The sequence below is a fragment of the Halichoeres trimaculatus genome, unplaced genomic scaffold (genome assembly GCF_033239565.1).
Source record: "Halichoeres trimaculatus isolate MK-OKI-2021-1 unplaced genomic scaffold, fHalTri1.1 fHalTri1_scaffold_10, whole genome shotgun sequence".
NCBI classification, from domain to species: Eukaryota; Metazoa; Chordata; class Actinopteri; order Labriformes; family Labridae; genus Halichoeres; species Halichoeres trimaculatus.
Genome location: NW_027437187.1, coordinates 1,186,166 through 1,208,638, shown reverse-complemented (window position 1 = coordinate 1,208,638; position 22,473 = coordinate 1,186,166). Strand labels below are relative to the sequence as shown.

The 22,473-nt window shown below is 43.6% G+C and overlaps 1 protein-coding gene across 2 annotated transcripts in view; it reads left to right on the top strand.

The window, feature by feature from the left end:
• The first annotated feature begins 5,745 nt into the window (after window positions 1-5,745).
• The window catches only part of btbd11b (BTB (POZ) domain containing 11b), a 154,291-nt gene continuing 137,563 nt past the window's right edge, over window positions 5,746-22,473 (top strand). For both annotated transcript variants that reach the window (XM_074676807.1, XM_074676806.1), the window contains exon 1: window positions 5,746-6,787. In XM_074676807.1, coding sequence (XP_074532908.1) covers window positions 5,935-6,787 — 853 coding nt within the window. In that variant the 5' untranslated portion in view covers window positions 5,746-5,934. The remainder of the gene's footprint in view (window positions 6,788-22,473) is intronic.

Below are 22,473 nucleotides of genomic sequence, written 5' to 3'. Positions count from 1 at the left end.
GTAGAAAATCTGCCCTTTTACCTACATGATATTAGTGTCTCCTTCACTGCCAGTCTGCTGTCCTGACACATACCTCTCCTTCAATGACTCAATGATCGCAGATCTATGAGCACACAGTCCTCTGTTTCTTGGTCACGCTAACTCTAAACTCAAAAAGGAAAGAAAAAGGCTGTGTCATGTTAACTTTGCTGCATCATTCTAGTAAGTTTTTGTGACCTGAGCTTACAGCAGCTTTCATCAGAGTGTGGAGATGATTCAATCATGAAATCAAATTAGATGCAACCTCTCCAGTGGACACTAGATGGCAGTCCTAGCCCAGAGTTTTTATCTAAAGGCCTTGGCCAACCTCTGCACAATGTTTGAGTTTACTCCATTTCCATTTCTTTAAAGTTAATGTCAGTTTTCCTCTCTTTCATGTGCATTACAGTTGTTTTATGCATTTGTATGCTTGCATATCTGTTTTAATTTACACTTTATAAACCCAGTTCAGGGCTGTGTGACATGGTTGGGATGAGGGTCGGCACCTCTAAGTCTGAGGCTAGGACAAACATACAAACAAAAAATTCACAAGACAACATTTTACCAGACAGACAGATGAATATGTGGCAGGCTACATGTTTGACAGCCATTTCATTCTAGTGTCTGTTGAATTTCAACACAGGCACAACTCATTGTACTTAATGAGGTGTTGGTCAGGTGATCAGCTGAACCAAATCATGTTTAGCAAGGAAAAGAATGAAAACCACTGCTGTGGTCATCACTATCCTCTTGCAGTATCACCAGCTGTATGGTAAAAACAGTCCTTGTAGAACCTCAAAAGTAATTGGAATCCCAAAAATAACTACCTAACATGTCAAAACAGTTGAAAAGACAAGCTTTGAGTGATGAAAAGAAGGGTTCGATTCTGGCTTTACTGGCAGAGGGATACGGTGAACGTCAGGTTGCTTCCATTCTCAAAATTTCTAAGACGGCAGTTCATAAAATCAAAGTCAAGCAGCAGACATTGGGGACTACAAAGCTACAGGCTGGCAGAGTGCGAAAACGATTCTCCACTGACCGGGATGGCCGTTAACTCATTCGAATGTCACTCAGAAACTGTAGGATGACATCACACGACTTACAAAAAGAATGGCAAATGGGAGCTGGGGTGAAGTGCACAGCAAGAACAGTTGGAAACAGGCTCCTGGAGGCAGGGCTCAAGTCATGTAAAGCAAGAAAGAAGCCCCTCATCAACGAGAAGCAAAGAAGAGCCCGGCTGAGGTTTGTAAAGGACCATAAGGATTGGACCGTAGAGGACTGGAGTAAGGTCATCTTCTCTGATGAGTCCAATTTTCAACTTTTCCCAACACCAGGTGGTCTAATGGTTAGACGAAGACCTGGAGAGGCCTACAAGCCCCAGTGTCTCGCACCCACTGTGAAATTTGGTGGAGGATCTGTGATGATCTTGGGGTGCTTCAGCAAGGCTGGAATCAGGCAGATTCGACGCATGAGTCAAGCCACGTACAAGGTCATCCTTGAATAAAATTTGCTTCCTTCTGATATGATGATGTTCCCCAACTCTGAGGACTGTTTTTTCCAGCAGGACAATGCTCCAGGCTACACAGCTAGGTCCATCAAGATGTGAACAAAGGACAACCAGTTCAAGATCCTGTCATGGCCAGCACAATCTCCAGACCTGAATTCTAATGCGAATGTGATCAAGAGGAAGATGGATGGTCACAAGCCATCAAACAGAGCTGAGCTGCTTGAATTTTTTGCGACAGGAGTGGCATAAGTTCATCCAACAGCAATGTGACAGACTGGTGGAGAGCATGTCAAGACGCATGAAAGCTGTGATTAAAAATCATGGTTATTCCACCAAATATTGATTTCCAAACTCTTCCTAGGTTTAAACATTAGTATTTGGGTGTTTCAAAGTAAGTATGAACTTGGTTTCTTTACCTTATTTGAGGTCTGAAACACACAGCATCCTTTTTGTTGTTTGACCATTTGTCATTTTTTATTTATAAATGCTAAAAAATGACAATACTCTTATTTGGGATTTGGGAGAAATGCTGTCTGTAGTGTAAAGGATGAATCAAAAATGTTTTTTTTTTTACTCAAACACATGCCTATAAATAGTAAAATCAGAAAAACTGGTAATTTTGCAGTGGTCTCTTCATTTTTTCCAGAGCTGTATGTGTGTCCCACCTTGATTAAATTTAATCTTTTTAAATGTGGCGCTGTAGCTTTAATACCATCCATTTGGGTCATGTTCACACTCCTGATAAGCTTCATGTAGAAAAAAGGACCTCTCTCATTTACCTTTTTTCAGAGCTCTTATCCCCCTGGCAGGCTGTTTGTTGTAAAGTAAGTCCATCACAAATGTATGACATGTGATATTAAATTGTCTGCTGTGAATATAAAAACCTTCAAAGTCAGACAATGATCCAGTTTTGATAGTTTTGTCCACACAAATTGATTCTGGGGAAGATTTTAGTTCCGTATGCGGTAGCTTTATTTCTTCCTCAGAGGTCAGTGCTGGTGACGATCAGTCGGTGGAGTTACTGTGATGAATGACTATGCTTAAAGTCTTCAAACGTCTAACTGAAGCTGGAGGAGGAGTAGGTACGTGTTGTAAACACATCATTTGACAGAAGGTACTTGTGCTTAGCCCTCATCTCAATTTTTTTACCCCCATGAGACAAACAGCGTTTCCACCTTCAAGGCACCCAGACAGTTTCCTGCTTACCCCTCTGAATAACAGGACAGGAAAGAGACAGGACAACATATGCGCTTTGAAATAGATGGGCGATATTATCCATGTCTGAGTCAGAATTTACCAACCATTTAGACACCTCCAGTTTTTCATTAACACCCTCATTCCACTCTTCTGAAATAAAATCTGTCACCACTTATGACTGCCCACTGTGTTTGCACTAAAGTCATATAGTTTATATATTTGACATCATGAATTTATATATCTTCTATATACTTTTTGAAATCTTTATATGACCACACATCCTCCAACCTTATCTGCGTGTTCTTCATCACAACAATAACTGGACTCCTGGGTTACATCATCAGTAAATGAATCAACAGTTTACTCTGACTCCAGTTTAGATGCAGCTTCAAAGATGTCTCATCAGTTGGAGGTTTTCTGAAGCACTTGCTATTATTTCCTTGGTGTCTTTCTGCCTCTGCATCTGTCTGGAACATTCAGGAAGCCAATCAGCTGCAGGGCTTCATCATCATACCATCCCTGCTCACACAGATCTCTGCATGGAGACAGAGGTTAGGAACTGGGAGCCTGCAGATCCTCCAGTGATGCTGAGTCAGTGAGGTTTTTGAAACTGGATTGAAAACCCTACTTCAAACCAGTACATATTAACTGTCACAGTCCCTGCTCTCTGACCCCTGTGTGTCTGCAAGTGTGTGTTTTTGTTTACTTTCTGAACTGTTGTGTGAGTGAGGGGTGCCTGGTGTGTTTTTGTTTCCCCTTCCTGCTCTGTCTCCTTCACTCTCTGAGCACCTGAGCTAGATCTGCAACCAACACTCCTGCCAGTTATCATCCAATCACCACTGCCTACAAAACCCTTTGCTGACATCCAGTCCCTGTGGATTGCTGTGCCAAGGCGGTCTGTCTGTTTTAGTGGCCAAGTCCAGCTATTATTTGAGAACTTTTTGATCAGATGTTTGCAAGTTTTATCCGTCTGGTTTAAACCCCCCTGACACCTCTTTTCCCTGTCTGCAGGACTCACCTGCATCCAGCTCAGCCACCTGCCTGACCTCATCACCAGCTATCCTGCCACCCTAGACTTAACCAAGTCTGCTTTGGTGTGCAACAAAGCTGAAGTGAGAAGAAAAGAAAAACATTTTCACACATTTTCGGATTATTATTATTTCTTCTTCTTCTTCTTCTTCTTCTTCTTCCCTTAAAGGGGCTGTGAGGAGTTTGAAAGTGAACTTGAAAAAGTCTCCTTTGTAGATATATGCCTGACCATAATCCACACTTTAAAATGAGATTATCGGCTCAAATATTGCTGGTTTAAGTTCTACAGTTTTACAGTGTCAGTTAGTAGTGTTCAAAGCGACGTACAACACAATGATTTCTGTGATTAATTTTGTAGTGATGGTGGACACTGGAGCCTAACTTTCAGACAGAAAAAGGACAGAAGAGCAGAAGAAAGATAAACAGGAGAGTGATACAGCCCAAGTTAAAGGCTAATAAGCCTTTAGCTCGGGCTGTATCACTCTGTTAGTCTGTCTGTAATCTATATAAATAATTTACAACAGTGCGTGTGAGACTCCGGGCCAGAAGGTGGCGAGGGAGTGCATTAAAACAGATCCTCCACTTTACATCTTTAATAACTTCATCTACTTGGCGTTAAACACCAGCTCTGATCCTTACCACAGACTCTCTGTCCTCTTCAGATTTGTCAAGCCATCTCACACCACACCTGGATGCTCACCCTGAGGCAGTTAGAGAAGTTGTTTGATGTTCAGTCAGCAGAAATGGTTTCTACCTTGCAGTCATCTCACATTATTAACAGACATTCTCGTTAAGCTTTCATCTAATTTGGACAGCGCTCAAACAGCATCATGTAATGTGAAGTCTGCAAAGTCTTAACTGCACCCTGCATCCAGCACTGTCATTCTCTTCTCCTTAGATCTTATTCTAATGTTTGATATATTCAGTTCGATTTCTTTCAACAGACACCCGTGCAGTTGTATTTTAGTAACCCATTGTGACTCTGTGCGTTGGAATAATTCCAGCCATGTCTGGAGTTGTTGGATGAAGTGAAGTTTGAGTGCAGAGCAGCAGGGTTCACTGTTGCTCCAGAGATACAGTCCTTCTGTTTGTATCAGTGTCCACTGCAGGAGCCTCAGCCTGTCTGCAGCTCAGACAGAAAGCTGCATCAGTCACACAGATCTCTGACCAGTCTGCTCTTCATGCTGTCTTTCATCTTTCCCTACAATGTCTTAGATTTTTCCCACATTCTTCACTCTGCAGTGAAAAGCTGTGTAGCGTATTTACACTTAACTGAACGACTCAGGCTCAGTGCAGTCATGAGAATTAAAAAACATCTCCCGTCTTTGAAATGACTCTTTCACTTGTATCTACCAAGGCCGGTCTTTCAGAGTGCTTTCCTGCAGACTCCACAGAGGCGAGGCTTCAGGGGGAAACATGTCTAGGTGAGACCCTGTAAGTGATCCATTAAATGACCTTGAGCAATTCAGACCTTTTCAATGAGTTCTACTGCAGGACAGAAGGATACATTATGCATGTCATCTATTATTAATGCTAGTGAATCGTGTTACCCTCAGAAAATATCTGAATGCCTGTTCCTCTGGGAAGCGTGTCCTCTAAACATGGTTATGAACACACACTCTTCTGTAGGAGGTGATTTGTCCCTCATCTTTAACATGTAACATCATGTAACATGTGACTGGATGTCTGTGAACATGTGTCTCCATTTGTACCACAATGCAGCAGCTGCGAGTCTCTGAAAAGTCATTTGGACCTGAGAGTTGGTCTGATAAAGATCAAATGATGAATGACTTCAGGTAACATCTGTAAAGGACAGGACACTTCGTCTGTGTGATGCTGTTAGTCCATGAGCTGCTACATTATACTGTATATTGATCCTCTGGGGCGATCCAATTAAAGCTTGTTGTTGCTTCATTCTGAGAGTTCATTGGCTGACAGCTGTTCTCAGTGCAGAGGCCCCGCCCCCTCCGTCGGGCTCTGCGCTGCTCCAGCTCTGTGACTGCTGATGCGCTAACAGATACTACTCTTTAACTTTATACGGCAGCCCGGATGGACTTTCCCTTGAAAGCTGAATAATATCTGTCAGCTGAGCTCGTGCAAAGCGCGTGCGCATCAAAGTCGCTGCGTGCTGAACCTTTCCCTGCACTTTTCAGAGCCCTCTCTTTGCAGCATGAAGTGCAATTATGGCAAGGAGTAGCAAGTCAGCCGCGAGGACCCTGGAGGATTTGACGCTAGACTCGGGTTATGGTGGAGCCGCAGACTCCTTCAGGTCTTCCAGTGCGTCGCTGTGCTGCTCGGAGGCACATGGGGGGACTCACTGGCATCTAACCGACTCGATGCACAGTCGACACAACAGTCTGGACACTGTTAACACGGTCCTGGTCGAAGACGCCGAGATCCTGGAGAGCACCGGGCAGTGCGCGAAACTACCCGAGCTTGAGGATGTGCCGTGGAGCCTCGGGGAAGTGGCGAGCGCGCTGAGCAGGGATGAGGAGATGAGCCTGCCGACCCCCCCGCAGGACGTCCTGCTCCGGCTGTCGGTGCTGGTCAGCAGGGCCCTGGTCCGGGTTGCCAAGGAGGCGCAGCGCCTGAGCCTGCGCTACGCCAAATGCACCAAATATGAGATCCAAAGTGCCATAAAGATGGTCCTGTCGTGGAGCGTGTCGACGAGCTGCATAAGCGCGGCCCTCAGTGCCTTGTCCCTGTACAACATGAGCACGGAGGAGGACAAGTTCAGCCGCGGGAAGTCGTTGCGCTGCGGACTCGTCTTCAACGTGGGGAAGTTCTTCAGGTGGATGGTGGACAGCAGAGTCGCGGTCAGGATCCACGAGCACGCGGCGATCTACCTGGCTGCAAGCATGGAGAGCCTGTTCAGGGAGGTGTACGCGCGGGTTCTGCGCAGTGCGCTGCTGGAGCGCGATAACGGGATCCCCAAGTTCACCGTGGAGACCCTGGAGCAGGCCGTCAGCGGGGACGCGGAAATATGGGGGTCTCTGCTGCCCTGGCAACACCTGATCTGCGGGAAGAACGCGAGCGGTGAGTGGCGAACCACGCAATGCAACAGGATCTGTTTGCTAATGATGTGATCACCTGTAGAGCGTCACAGAATCTCTGAGCAGTCAGCTCTGTAAGGGGATCAGCTTTAGTTTACACCAGGGTTTGTGATGAGAGAGCAGTCTGCCACTTTCACCACACATGAGCAGATTAAAACCTCTGAAAATCACCGACATATCTGACCCATCATCCCCGGGCTCAGTCTTCCTCTGGTGAGTGTCTGTGAACTTTGACTCATCAGCAGAGATGATTTCTGCAGCTTTGTGCTGCTTCCTGTGCTCTCATGGAGCTGCAGAGGCTGCAGGCAGCTGATGACTGACAGAGCAGATGAAGACAGAGGAGGAGGAGAAGGAGGGATAGTGCTCTTCCTAAGGCAAGCTTTCCCTGTTTTGTCTCCTGTGTGCTGTCACATGACACATGCTCTTCTACTGTATGTGCTTGTTTTGTTAATGCACAAAATGCTGATGCAGGCCTGATCTCCTGCGGCGCGGTGCCTCACTCAGAGCTCTCAGTAAAAAGGTCTTTTCCTGTTGTTTTCATAAGATGATGCCCTGCAGTTCAGCTTTATTCCTTGACTCTGTCATTCATGAGGACATCTGCTGCTGATCCTGGAGCGCTCACTGCCTCTCTGTCAGATTTCCACCTGCCAATAAATAGAATGTGACACGTGCCTTAAAAAGAAGAATGATTGTGTTCAGACTTCACTCCTGTTTATCCAGTAATACATCACAGAGCACTCTGAAACACACTCAGCTCTGTTTTGATGGATGTTGTAAAAATGCTGCTGTGGCTCTTCTTGCAACAGGTTTACGTAATGACGGGCCCCAGGGGACATATGTGCTATCATGCATTATGCAGAGTGATGTGAATAAAGCTGAGTTATAGAGTGAGGCAGAGAAAAAGAGGCAGACATGCACACAGAGAGAAACTTAGAGAGAGTGTGTATTGATGCATCACCCACAGAAGCCCGGCACCATGAGGAGAGCACTTTATTTTCACTGTACCTCTTTGTTTATAAAGGTACAGTAAAACCTTCTGCTGCAGCACACAGGTCATTTTGTGCTCATTTTAATGCAAGACCGTACGGCTCCAGCTGCAGAGTCAGGATCACTCATTAATGTGCATTTGTCTGCAGCGGTCAGCACATGCAGCACCATCTCAACAAAAAGCTGCAACAGGACATCACGGTTTACAGAATGAGCACATCTGTTTGGTCGCTCTGCACACTCAGGCCACTCTGCATGCAGGGAGGCTCTGGCTGTCAGGAGGACTCTGCTGCAGGGATCTGATGAGTCTGATGGGATAAAAGAGAAAAGTCTGGATTAAGAAGACTATTGATTTTATGTCAACGTCCGGGCTCAGAGTACTGGAATCTCAGGATGGTTTTTACCAAATCCACCTTTCCTGACAGTGTAAGGAAGACCTGGTGCAGGCCCTCGATTAGTCCAGTGATTCACCACAAGTTTGCTCAAAAGACCTGCAGCCCTGAAGATTTCACACATTTTGATAATTATTACCTACAGTTCCCTGAGTGTCCACTAGAGTCTGTCTCCAGCAGTGAGTCAGTCTTCATAGAGCTTAATGTTAAAACTTTTGAGCAGGAATCAACATGTGTCCAGCCTGGTGCTGAAACAGGCAGATCTCTTTAGCTCATGTGTCTTTTCCTGATAACTGCACAGCTGGATTCATGCATACACAGCTCACCTGCAGTCATGCACGCTTTTAGGGGTGTGGCCTATTTGAGTGACAGGTGTGAGCTTTTTGCTGTCTGCTGAGCAACATCGCGGTGTTGTTGGAACCTTTTTCATACAAAAACTGGATTAATTGCCAAAATGTAGGTTACCAATTAGCAGGGGTGTCACTAGGTTTCATGGACAGGGGAGGCTTGGTCCCCAGCAGATGCCCAGGATGTGAGCAAATGTAGCACACATGCACAAATTTTCCCAAACAGCTAACACAGACTGAGAAATTGCTTGTCTCCTGGTCTGTTAGCTCTTTTTCTTGTGCATGATGATTATTACGGGCTGCACGGTGGCGCAACGGTTAGCGCTGCAGCCTCACAGCAAGAAGGTCACCGGTTCAAATCCCCACCTCGGCTGGTGGGCCTTTCTGTGTGGAGTTTGCATGTTCTCCCCATGCATGCGTGGGTTCTCTCCGGGTACTCCGGCTTCCTCCCACAGTCCAAAAACATGCTCATCAGGTAAATTGGTCACACCAAATTGTCCCTAGGTGTGAGTGTGTGCATGCATGGTTGTCTGTCTATATGTCAGCCCTGCGATTGGCTGGCGACCAGTCCAGGGTGTACCCCGCCTCTCGCCCAATGATTGCTGGGATAGGCTCCAGCGACCCGCGACCCTTAACAGGAGAAGCGGTATAGAAAATGGATGGATGGATGATGATTATTTCCCTATTTCATTCTTCTAAAGGAGACTGTGAGACACAGCTGGTGCTTGGTTTGCTTACAGAGAAGTAACAGGTATGTGTGTCACCCCTTCAGTTTCCTCTGAGGAACAAACCACCTGTGTAAAAGCTGCTCCTCAAATGTCTTCTCATCCAGCCTCATTCATCTCTGGAGAGCGTCCCCGCTTCACATTAGAGTAACTCTGCTTGTTTACTCCTGCTTCACTGCCAGATCACACAAGATGTTGTAAGGTGGTACACTGCAATCTCTGGCACGCTCCATAATGTAAATAACATCCTGCAGTGAGTGGTGAGTCATTATCTTCAGACCGTGGAGTGTTAGTGCTTGTTGTTGAAGAGAAGGACATCAGTGAGGATTCAGACCTCTTAGCATCAGAGTGGGACCTGAAGAGTGGAAGGGATGCTGAGCTGATCTTTTTATGCAGTTTGTCATGATGACATGAGTGTGAAAATAAAGCTGAAAAGTGTAAACTGATGTTTTATGATTAGGACCACTCCAAACTTCCCCCCTATGTGTCCTCATCAACTTGGTTTGTGCTGCCCAGGTGTATTAGATACTGATTGGTTCACGGTCTATTGAGGAATCTGTATGTCGTCAAAGAACGAGCGGTTTAGGAAATTTAAGGTTTTCATCTTAGATTACGTCCACATGTCTTATGAATGCTCTGCAGGACCTCAGTAGACCTCCCATCTGCAGAGACAGATAAGGTTGAGACACACATAAACATGCACACCCACACACACACACACACACACACACACACACACACACACACACACAAACACACACACACAAACACACACACTCACACACACACACACACACACACACACACACACACACACACACACACACACACACACACACACACACACACACACACTATCTGTTGTCTCCACAGCCTGCCAGTCAATCTCAGGGAGGCTTGACCTTAACAGAGCCGTCGCCTGCCAAATTGAAGCTTGGTATCGCTCCATCCATTCTCTGCCTCTCTTTCTGCCAAGTGGGAGTGATTGAACTGATTTTTCCACATTATGCTAACACTAACTCAGCTCTGTCAGAAGGGCTTTATGAAAATCTTTTATTGCATCTCTTTCTCCAGAGCTGATTTCTTCCTCTTTTTTTTTTGCACTGTCACAGCTTCAGTGAGGCGGGGCCAGTTTGCTTCTTCCTCTCCCACAGAGGGTTTCAGAACCAGAGTGACATTTTAAAAAGTTGTTACCACTTAAAATGTGATGAGAAGTTACCACTCATATATTATAACCCCACAGTCAGCAGCCGCTGAGCTCAGACCAGCATAAAACCTGGGAACAGTTAGAGAGGCAGCGTTGATTTTGTTAATCTAGTCAAGTGGGTCGTAGATAAAAATTCCTGCCTCCATGCCTCCCTCTCACTCTCATTCAGGTGTTTTACTCACAGCCTCTGAGGTTATGTCTCATAAATATCCCCACCACTGCCACACAGTCCAGCTGCAGACCTCCACTCTCAGCTGACTCTCTTTGAGACACCGCTCCTCCACCATCAGGAGACTGTAACGTTATGTCAGTATATGAAGTAATGAATTTCAAAATAAAACTTGCCTCTAAATTTACGTTGAGTAGACAGAGTAATATTGGTATAATTAAAAAAAGGAAAGGGATAAAAGCCACGTCATTAATAACAACATGAATTAGTGTCACCTCTGTTTGGTGTAACAATCTCCAGTGTTTTCATTTCCTCAGTAGTTTCAATATTAAATTGATGATATACAGCAGTGAATAGATTCACTGAGGTCTACTTTTACGAGTACTGAGGTAAATGTAGGGATGGGTATGGAGAACAGGCTCCTGTTAAGAATTGCTAGAAATGGTTTAATCCATGGACATCATTCACCTTAATGCTTGATGATTTCATGGCTAATTATTTACATAACACTGGAGCGGCCTGACCTTATCTTAGCAGATGATGATAGTTTCCAAAGAAAACTCTGATTCAGGATTTTCAGCTTCAAGTTTGACTGAAGAACTAAACACACAAAGAACTGAACATCCCTCTCTCATAAGAGATTCTTATTCAATACATTCAACATGTAGGACATGTCCTAATGGACCAAAAACCATAGAGAAAACATAGCGATAGTTTGATGCTAACCTATACAGGAAATTGAATTAATATGCTAGTGTAATGTTTCTCAACCCTGGTCCTGGAGGACCCCCTGTCCTGCATGTTTTAGATGTTACCCAGCTCCAACACACCTGATTCAAATGATCAGCTCATCATCAAGCTCTGCTCGGGCCTGATAACGAGCCATTCATTTGAATCAGGTGTGCTGGCTTGGCGTAACATCTAAAACATGCAGGACAGGGGGTCCTCCAGGACCAGGGTTGGGTAACACTGTGCTAGTGGTTAGCATACATGGATATAACTTGGGTTTTCAACCAGAGTTTCAACTTTCATCGCAGAAACATATCACATCTACTCTCTGTGAATAATACTAAAAACTCTTAATGTTACAATACAAACAGGTAAATCTTTTCAAACAGGAAGAGAAAATAAAAAGTACAGAATGACAACTCAAAGCATTGTTTTAACCACTTAGAGACACTAGATGACCTACTAACATATAACATAACAAAACAGCACAGTGTCTCATGTGCTGTTTTTACTTATTTTTATGTAATTATGTCCTCATATATATATATATATATATATATATATATATATATATATATATATATATATATATATATATATATATATATATATATATATATATACATATACATGTATATATATATATATATATATATATATATATATATATATATATATATATATATATATATATATATATATATATATATATATATATATATATATATACATATACATGTATATATACACACACACACTCCTTTTATGACTTGGAAAGTGGTCTCTATGGAAAACTGCGCTGGTTCAATCCCAATACAGTTTTCTAGTACAATTAGTTTAAACATTGTGATGAAAAGCAGATTGACATATTTAAGGGTGCTGCTAGGACTTTGTGTTTGCTGTTGACTACAGTGACACCTGTGGCTGGAATTGGTAGTGCTATTGAAGAGACCTTAGGTTTATGTGCATAGATAGGTTCATGTTCTCAGCATATCTGACCAGACCACAAGTTTTGGGAATGATGGCGTTAAAGCTATAAATAATAATAATGATAATAATAATAATGATAATAAAAATAATACTCTTTATTTGTGGGCGCCTTTCATGAGACTCAAGATCACCTTACATAAAGTATAAAAACAAGAACACAATAATTACATGAAAACAACAAACAACTGAAGTGAGGATGGCGAGGTAACAGCGTTACTAATGTTGTTACTTTTTTTTCCACTAATGGGTGATCTAATTAACTACTATTTAGAACATTATAACGCTGTTACTGTTACCAACAGTGAAATGAGGCGTGTAACTTTGTGTCTGACCTGGCTCATTCAGTCAGACACAAGAGAGAAGCTGCAAATCAAATGTAGGGAAAAGCGTCAGACACATAAGTAATGATGAGAACAACCATGTTGACACGGCTTTAACAGAGAGTTGATGCTAAAGTCAACTTTACCATAACAAATATCACAAAGCTACCTGTGTGTGTCTGTGTGAGCTGCTGCCAGAGAGGAGCTCCTGCAGCATCTTTGGATCAAACCAACTCCAGGGAGAGGGGTGGATGCTTTTTGAGGTTTGAATGTAAGGCACTAGTAGACAACTTGATTTGACTTGAAAAAAAAGAGATGACAAGAGGAGACTTAAAAAAAGGGGTTAATCAGGAGAAATTACAATTCGGGAGTGAAGCTAGAGACATGGTTAAAAAGCAGGAGAATCCCTTTTAAATCAGGAGAGTTGTCAGGTCTATCTGACCTGGCTCACTCAGCCAGACACAGGACAGGAGCTGCAGATTTAATATGAGCCAGTGCTGAGCGCTCTGTGGGTTAAAACTGGAGTTTTCAGGATGGAAGTCGGCCTACAGGCTCTACATTAACCTCATTTTCAGGATGGGGGATGTCACTGTCTGTATTCTTATTTGTCTTGGAAGGAATGTAACAGAAATGAAATTTCCTCTTGGGGATCAGTAAAGTATTCTTATTCCGATTCTGATACATGTGAACATCATGCCCCAGAGCAAAACCTGATCAAAAAACGGAATTTTCATCAAAGGTTTTCAAAATAGGAGCACAAGAATTACTTACCCTGGTAACTAATTACATTTATGAAGGAGTAATTCAGTTACTAACTCAGTTATTTTTTTAGGAAAGAAATGAGTAACTGTAACTACTTAATTAGTAATCAGCCCAACACTGTGGACCACAGATACTGTGAACTATCATTTAGAAATAACATATTTATGTGCTGATAATCTTCATTTAAATTGAGGATTATGAAGAGCCAAATATGTAAAAGTGAGACGATTTCAGGATGACTTAGAAAGTCCTCACAGGGCCTTGAACTACAACTTGACTGAAACCTGCAGTTTCCAACCCCTTGAACGGCTGAAATGGCTAACATAAGAGTAGAGAACATTCCTTCAGATAAAGAGCAGCCAGCCTGTGAGTCCTGACGTTGTCCCAGATCAGGTCAAACAGGAAGTCTGGAGCAGCTCCTTCACCCTGGGATCATGAAGAAACACAGCAGGTTTGAAGTCATTTGATGCTTTAATGTCTCCTCTCACCTCTCACCTGCATCAGGCATATGGCAACCCCCCCCCCCAACACACACAGAGTCTATACATGGAGGTGTCACCGGTTCTTCTCACTGTCTGACTCAGTAATTTGGAGGAAGGTGTTGGGTTTCCTGTCTCTTGTCAGAACAAGAGCCTGCACTGCATGCTGGGAGATTTCTTAGAGCTTCACGCGATCTGTGAAGGGAAAGATTCTCTGATTTACACCTACATGTCAGAGAAACGGTGCAGAGGAAGATGATCTCCGAGCTCAGGGAAAGAAAGATTGAGGATGAGTTTCTGATTCTCACTCAGGTCTGAGGGGACCCACCGCTCCAAGCAGAGCTGGATTGTTGGGTGTGTCTTCAGGCCTTTCTTGGTGCAGGACGAAGTGATCTGAGAGAGGGGATCAGATGGAGTCCAGCACACTGGGACTTTCCAGGCTGTTATGGTGTATGGTGAGCAGGTTGATACAGCAGGTTGATGTGTTCCTGCTCACCCAGTCATATAATCAGATGCTTGATTTTACCCAACAAAAGAACTTGTATATGTGTTTCTTCTTGGTGCAGCTGTCTGTTATCTGAAGATGTGGTCTGTTTACTGCTGCTGCTGCTGTTTTTCACCCCTTCTTGCAGCTCTCCTGGAGAAATTGACAGGGCCCCTGTGCAGATGATGTCAGTAGCATGAGATCTCTAACTTCGTTGGGGTGTATTTTAGGTGATTTGAAGACTAGGCTGGCTGGTTGTAGCATTTTCCTCTTTTCACTCGACCTGTTACTTGCTCTGTCATCACTGTTACAGCTCAAAGTGTGCTTCTCTGAGTCTGAATGAAGGGGGAAGAGTGTAATGGGAAAAGTGGGACGAGTGAGGACACACCAATAGTAAAGTGCAGCACTTCAGCCCCTCACCTGAAACCTGTGCACCACTGTGAAAATGCTCTGGTTGGCTCTGGGGTTTTCACTGGGACGGGGTGTGTGGAAACCAGAATCAGACCCTCTGAAGGGAGTGGCCTGGGAAAGTTTCCTCCAGCTTTTTTGCTGGGGTGAAGGAGTGCAGGTCTCATTCCTTTCACAGCTCTTTTGTTCCTTATCCAAGCGGCGGTGTTGCAGTGTGAGGTCAGTGCCTGGTGCACACATGCTGAGGCGGGAACAGGCAGACAGGAATGACTCTGGTCTGCAGCCGTACCACGCTGTACCACAGAGACCAGTCCCCAACCTGTCTGAGAGGGAGATAAAGCATATCTGTGGTGGGGAAACCCTCACACTGCTGCAGACCCCTGGGCATGTCAGGCAGCACCACACACAAACACACACACACACACACACACACACACACACACACACACACACACACACACACACACACACACACACACACACACACACACACACACAAACACATAGAGGTTCAGGATTCACAGAGTCACTCACAGAACAGGGCTGGTGTTAATTGTGGGTTCAGGAGGGGAAGGAGGAGTGATGACGTGACATGGAGTCTGGTACGGAGCAGGAGAGCACATGAGGAGGAGACAGCTGATAGAGTACAGGGAGCGGTGCACCATGATGGTCACACCTGCATAGGGATGGGTACTGAATTAGGTATTTTTATAGGTACGAACCGAAATCTGTCAAAAGCACCGGGTACTGATTCACGAATGAACAAAAGGTACCATGTTTAGGTACCTAAGTACATCCTTGTGACTGTGAGGGAGTGGAAGAGTAGGCGATTTTCCATGCTGGACATGAACATAGCATTACAAGGTTTTATATTAAAAAAATAATATGTCAAATTGAAAAACAAAAAAATATATATAATCAAACAAATTGATATTTTTTTACCGAATAAACACAAAAAAGTACCGAAAATTGGTACCGTTGAGCACCAGTACCGATTACCAGGTACCGGGCATTGGTACCGTATCGTTTCGTATGTGGAAGGTACCCATCCCTACACCTGCAGGAGAAGAAGAGTGTTATTCCTTCGCTTTAAAATCACTTTCTTCCATGCAGCTTGGACTGGATCAGAATCAAGGGGCAGACCGACTGTGGGGCAGAGCCTCTGCACATGAAAATACATGAAAAGCATCAGCTACAAATGTGCATTAAAGCCATGGCATTAGTGGTCTTTCATATCTAAATGCCCAGTACCTGGCAATCAGTATCGGCACTCAACAATATCATTTTTTTTGTAATTTTGTGTGTTAATGTGGTAAAAATGTATTTTTGTGTAATAATAAAATATTAAAGGTTTTCAATTTAACATATTTATTTCTAATTATATATATAACTTTGCAATGCTGTGTTCATGTCCAGCATGGAAAATTGCCTACTCTTCTACTTCCTCAAAGTCACAAGTGAGGCTGAGCGATTTTGGACGATAATCGAATTGCGTTTTTTTTTTTTTTTTTTTTTTTTGCAACCAGTATTGTGATTGCAGTTAAGCATGCAATTTTTGGGGGTGAAGATGTTTATCTTCTGCATTATTTACTAACACAAGCAATAAATCATCCTCTGGTATTACCAGGATACTGTAAACATATCAACAATTGTTTGCTAGCAGGCCAGGCCTACATGATATGATAAAATGAGATGAATTGATGCATGAATTGATGGAAATAACATATCTTTATTTAACTACAGTTACATCGGAATAGTGACTGACTTATTTAACTTCAAGCCTTGTAGACGTGTAATACTTTTGCCAGAAAAACCGTTGATTTTTTTGACTCTTGACATTTGCTGGTTTTACTATATTCCCTTCAGGTCTGTGAACATGAAACTTTTTTTTTTAATTGCAGCCTTTGCGAATGGAACATTGCATTCCAGCACATCATTTTCAATTTGACTAATTGTTCAGCTCGAGTCACTAGGATGCCTTTAGGTGCTGAAAGATGGAACTGTTGTGATCTTATTTCTCCTTCTTTCATTTTTGATGGTGTGAGAACTTTGTGGACCATAAACACTGATTCCTCTCATACCAGAGGTAAATGTGGGTCATAGAGTGCCTCTGACAGCGGAGGAACACACCATCCCTGCACCCAGCACAGCATGAATTACTTGTATGCTTAAAGGGATATTTCAGTGTTCTGAGGTGGGCAGGTCTTGTGTGATTGTTTTAGCCACAGTGGATGTTAGATAGCTCGGCCCCTTGATGAGAAACTGGTCGACTTCTTCTAGGGGTGGATATCAAAAAACTGGTTCCTGTTGGGAATCAGTAAGAAATGTTTCAATCCATTGACATTGGTAGTCTTTAGTCTTTTTCCTGAATTTCCCTTTGGGATAAATAAAGTATTTTTCATTTCATTCATTATGCTTAATGACTCCCTTTTGATTCTTTACACCGTAGCCACGTTTCCACCAAGCAGACAGGTTTGGTTCATCTCGGTACGGCGCGCTTTTTGCGGCGTTTCCACTGACTCATCCTGGGATAGATCCCTTAAAATCGAGACAAGCCGTCCCACTTTTTTGGGACCCTTTCGTATGGGTGCCAGACTGAACCGATCCGCTCTCAGAAGGTGGAGCTACAACACTGCAGACCGCCGATTGGTCAAAAGAATTGTCCCTTACCCCGACTGCTGCTGCATTTCTCCTGGTGGCACACAGACTTCTCTGAAACAAAGCTTGATTGTTCTTTGTATCAAAGAGCTACATGACAATCACAGAGAGGATGAAATGCTGCATGTCTTCCATCTTTGCTCTTTGTTTACTGTGCCGTGTTTTTCTTCTTTGTTGGATTTAATAGCGGGGTAAACTGTGTTGCGCTGCTACGGCGTCGCGCTATTGTTTAACAGCTGCGGCTTCCAGCATCCGGCTTACATGCCGCCTACCATGAGAGGGCACAGTTTGCTGTGGAAACACAAACAGGATCAGGCTTAACTGTACCAAACCGTCCCAAACCGTACTGAACCGAACCAGGCTTGATGGAAACGCAGCTTATGCCTGAGCTGCCCGACCTTACAATCAACTAGCATGCTGCAGCTATCTTATTTTAGCAGATGGAAATTGTTTCCAAAGAAAACTCGGATTTAGGATTTTCAGCTTGAAGTTTGACTGAAGAACTAAACACACAAAAGAATGAATGAATGAATGAAATACATCCAACTCTTTAGACATTTCCTAATGGACCAAAAGCTACAGAAAACTTAGTGCTAGCTTGATGCTGATATGTATCGAAAATTGCATTGATATGCTAGCGGTCAGCATACAGTGGTATAAATTCGGCTTCAGAATAGAATTTCAACTTTCATCACAAATACATATCACAGTTACTCTTTGAAAATATACTGAGTCCAAATACATGCAGGCAGATGAGAGAGAAGTTACATACAGGCTCATGGCTGACTTCATTATGACAGAAGGTTCCAAACTGCTACAACCACTTCAAGACTCTAACAAACCAGTACACTGTCAAGTGACGTGCGAGTTTATGTATTTCTATGTATTTATGTCCATAGATATCCAGATCCAGTGATTTATTTCATATTTATTCATCTATAAACTCAAGAAAATGTTGTTGACAGAAAAACCTGGAAAGCTACTTTTTGTTCAGGGAAAACTTACAGGAGAAAATGATAAGAGAATCAATAAAGAATCTGATCGATAAGCAGAATCAATAAGGGCATTGATATCAATAAAAGCTGATCAATACCTATCCCTACTTGTTTCCATTGTTGAGTTTCCTGACTGAGGGGTGTCTGAAGTGGTCTCTCCTTGTCAGCTGATTCTTTTCTTCAACACTCAAAAACAAAAATAGTACTTCTGGCTCTAGTGAGCCTGAAACAGTCTCCAATTCAGCGGCTTTTCAGGTCCTTCTATATTCAGCAGAATGATATTTTGTCAGTGCATTCTCACGGTTTTGTGGAAAGTCTCACAGGTTAGGCAGCAGTTAGTGGATAAATAAATAAAATCCTCATAACTTGATCAAACAGAGCTCCAGCGTTATGAGAGAGGGGCAAAATGCCATAATTAATATCCATAAATCAGCTTTTCTGCATCTATATACCTTTTTACATATGGTGTTCAAAGCACAAGTCTGAAGCTTCAATAATTTGTCGGAGTATTTCTTCACTGTGGTGATACTCAGAGATCTGGATGTCTACTTTCAGTTCAAACTCAGATCCCCATTCATCATCATGAAATTTGTAGATGTTCCAAAGAGCCAGCAGTCCTGATCCTGATCCTGTTTGTTTCCTGTGTCATGTGCCAGCACCTCCTCAAATCAGATTCACTCTGTGATAGGCCGGACTGTAACAAACAGGAGAGAGGAGCTCTTCTCTGCTTTATGTGTTTAGCTTCCTGTTCATTCGCTGTTTTCCCTCCCCACAGTGACTTTATCAAACAGCTTCAGCTGCTCTACGCCTGTCTCTGGGAGCTGTTTTTTCCCCTGCCTCTCCATCCTCCAGAAGGACTGCAGAGTTTCAGAAAGCACGGGGATGTAATTCACTGTGACTTGATTCTGCTCAGGCTAACGTTGAAAACAGGAATATCTGAAGGAGCAGATCAGCTGAGTAACTGGGCTGAGAGCTGGAGGAATTGTTCATGGAGTCGACTTTGGAAGTGAGGCGGAGGCAGAGGGAGAGGCACAGATGGCGAGGATCAAAACAGGAAAATCCATAAGAGAAGCTGCGGGTGACAGATGACACCAAGACAAGTAATGCCTCTTTCTTTTTATAGCAGGAAAAAAGACTCCAACAAACAAGTAGCAGCACGTGGATTAGCGAGGTGAAGCATCAGTATCTGACGTATCGTCTGAACTCCTATTGTTGCTCAGAGAGGAGTAATCCACAGTCAATAGGAGCTGGTCTGGAGGACAGGAAGTGGGAAGATGATACTGATGAACAGTTTGTCTCACAGTTACATGAGCTGTGCAGATACCAGATCAGAAACCATCACCTGGTCTCATCATCAGAGAACTTACAACCTGAGGTGATGGAGACAACATGTCAGGACATGTCAGGACACCTGTGGATTCACCTGGTGTGAACATGGCTCTGTGCAGCCCCTGGAACAATTATTCACCCTGCACATGTGATGGTCCTCCAGTGAAAAAGGAGCTTCATCATAATGCACCAACACAACAGAGCACGTTGCTTTAAAGGGTGCCAAGGTTCACATGAAAAACTAACTGGATCACTTTGAAAGCCCAAATCTGGTCCAACAGACCAGAGTACAGTTTGTGGACTCTGCTCACACAGATGAACAGGAGCTCCTCTCAGTTGTATCCATGTAGAGAAATCTGAGGGTGTGAAAACACACATCTGCTCCTCCTGAGGCCAGGCACACACCAGCACTGCAAAAAACTGAAACCTTATCGAGTGTTTTTGTCTTATTTCCAGGAAAAAATGTCTTATTATTCTTGGTCAGAGCCACAATCAACCTATCAGTCCAGAAAAAGGTCTTGTTTCAAGTTATTTACAGACAAAAATGAGGTCTGAATTGCTTGTAACATGTAAAAAAAATGCAAATGAAACAAGAAAAAAACGTTGAAAAATTTGCTTGAAAATAGTTTTCTACTACTTTCTCTTGTTCCATTGGCAGATTATGTTACAAACAATTCAGACCTCATTTTGTCTATAAATAATTGGGAACAAGACATTTTTTGGACTGGTCAGGTGAATTTGGCCCATGTTCGGTCTAAAAAGACGTTTTCTTCTGAAAATAAGACAAAATAACCTGATAAGATTTCAGTTTTTGGCAGTGCAAAAACTCTGAGATCTTGAAACCTTTGAGACCACACATGAGGACAGTCCAGACTGATCCTCTGATCACACAATAAACCACTCAGTCAGACCACTTCACCACACACTTCATGTCGGGGTAAAGATTTCATGGAGAGGAGGTCTCAGGTTCTGGTGAAATGTGGCTTTCAAAAGATAAACAGATGGCCCATCAGTGACATTAGCCCACTGTCTCTGTGTTCTATCAAACAGCGACAAAAAGGAGGAGAGAGTGATGCAGTGATTGTGAGCTGAAAAATCCAGATGACCTTACCTCCCACCCTGCTCTTCTCATTGGTTACTGCAGACTGCAGAAATATGAAACATCCTTAATGTTCATGATTCCAGGGAGGCTCTGACGGGGTCAGGAGCTGTAGAGCAGTCGTACTGACTCCACACACTAAGGATTCATTGGACAAACAATGGGTTACAATACGCTCTGTTGTGACCGCCACAGACTGTATGAAATAGACAGTCTCTGCAACGCCTGATGTAGAGTGATGAAGCCAATCGTTGGCTGGGGCCATGCTGGATATGATGTGGGCTTTGAGCTTCCTTTCTTACAGCTACAGGGCTCCCGTCAGGCACGTGATCTGAGCTGTGCCTCTGATTGAATGAACGTGATCATAAACTGGAGAGAGACTTTTAGCACTTCGGCATAGGCTTCGTTTCTCTAAACCAGATGTTTCCCCTGGTTGGGACTCATCAGACTGTAAACGCTGCTGCACATTTTAAAGAAAGTTAGATTTGGTTCACAACTCAGTGCTGGCCACACAGGAGTACCTGGATGTTTGACCTCGGAGTTAAAGAGCTTTGTACTGCGGCTGATGGGACTGAGACCAGGCCCAGTCAGCTGCCTTCATGTTTTGACATCTGAACTCTGCTAGAGTTGCAGAGTTTAATGGATGAAGACTTGATCTGAGCACTAACATTAGTCACCAGGCTGGCTCCTTTAATCCAGTTATTCCTGCTTCGCCTCACCTGTTGTTCACAGTCAGACCTGCAGCAGCGTTCCTGCTCAATCAGAATTCGATATCTCACCACTGAAGCCCACACTGAGTGGATTCTGTTGGACACACTCCTAACACCTCTCTCATGTCTGCTCTGTGAAGCAGATAGTTTCATTTTGTGGTGATTCTGGTGCATGTGTGTATCACCATCAGCATATCTTTCTCCTAAGCTTATCCTGTTCTCTATGTTGATGAAAGAAATCTCCCCCTGCTTCCTCTAACCGGCTTAGATACTACGCTCTGAACACTCCCCTGAAACAAACAGGATTTTTAAGCTGTGCTGCCAATCACTTTGTCAGAGTATCACCTCAGGCTGAGCGATAAAGTCATCTTGTTCAACTCATGTTTGTGGTTTTTAACGATTAACAGGACTGAAACTTCTTCCTCCCTTTGGGCTCTCATAGCTTACACCTTACATCTTCTTTACTTCCTGAGTAAGTTTTGCAGCATCAAACCTAAAACAGTTTAAAAACATTATCAAACAAAGAAGCAAACATACCCACCCAAATCAATCAACCAATCAATCACTATATAAACTCTGCTGCAAACTTTGTGATCATTTGTAACAGAGGTGCAGCTAAAGGCAGCAGAAAGCAGCTGGAGGAAATAGAGGTACCTAGAGGCAGCAGAATGCAGAGAGAGGCATCCATGGCAAGGTAAAGCAAGCTAAAAAAAGGAAGCTTGAGGCAGCTTGAGGCACCTTAAAGTGATACTCCGGGATGGAACAAGTTGGGTCCTATCACAAGGTTTAGGGCAGAAATTACCCCTACAGCAGTGATTTTGTGCAGCAGAAGCCCAGGGCGCTCACACCACATACCCCCCCCCCCCCCCCCCCCCCCGC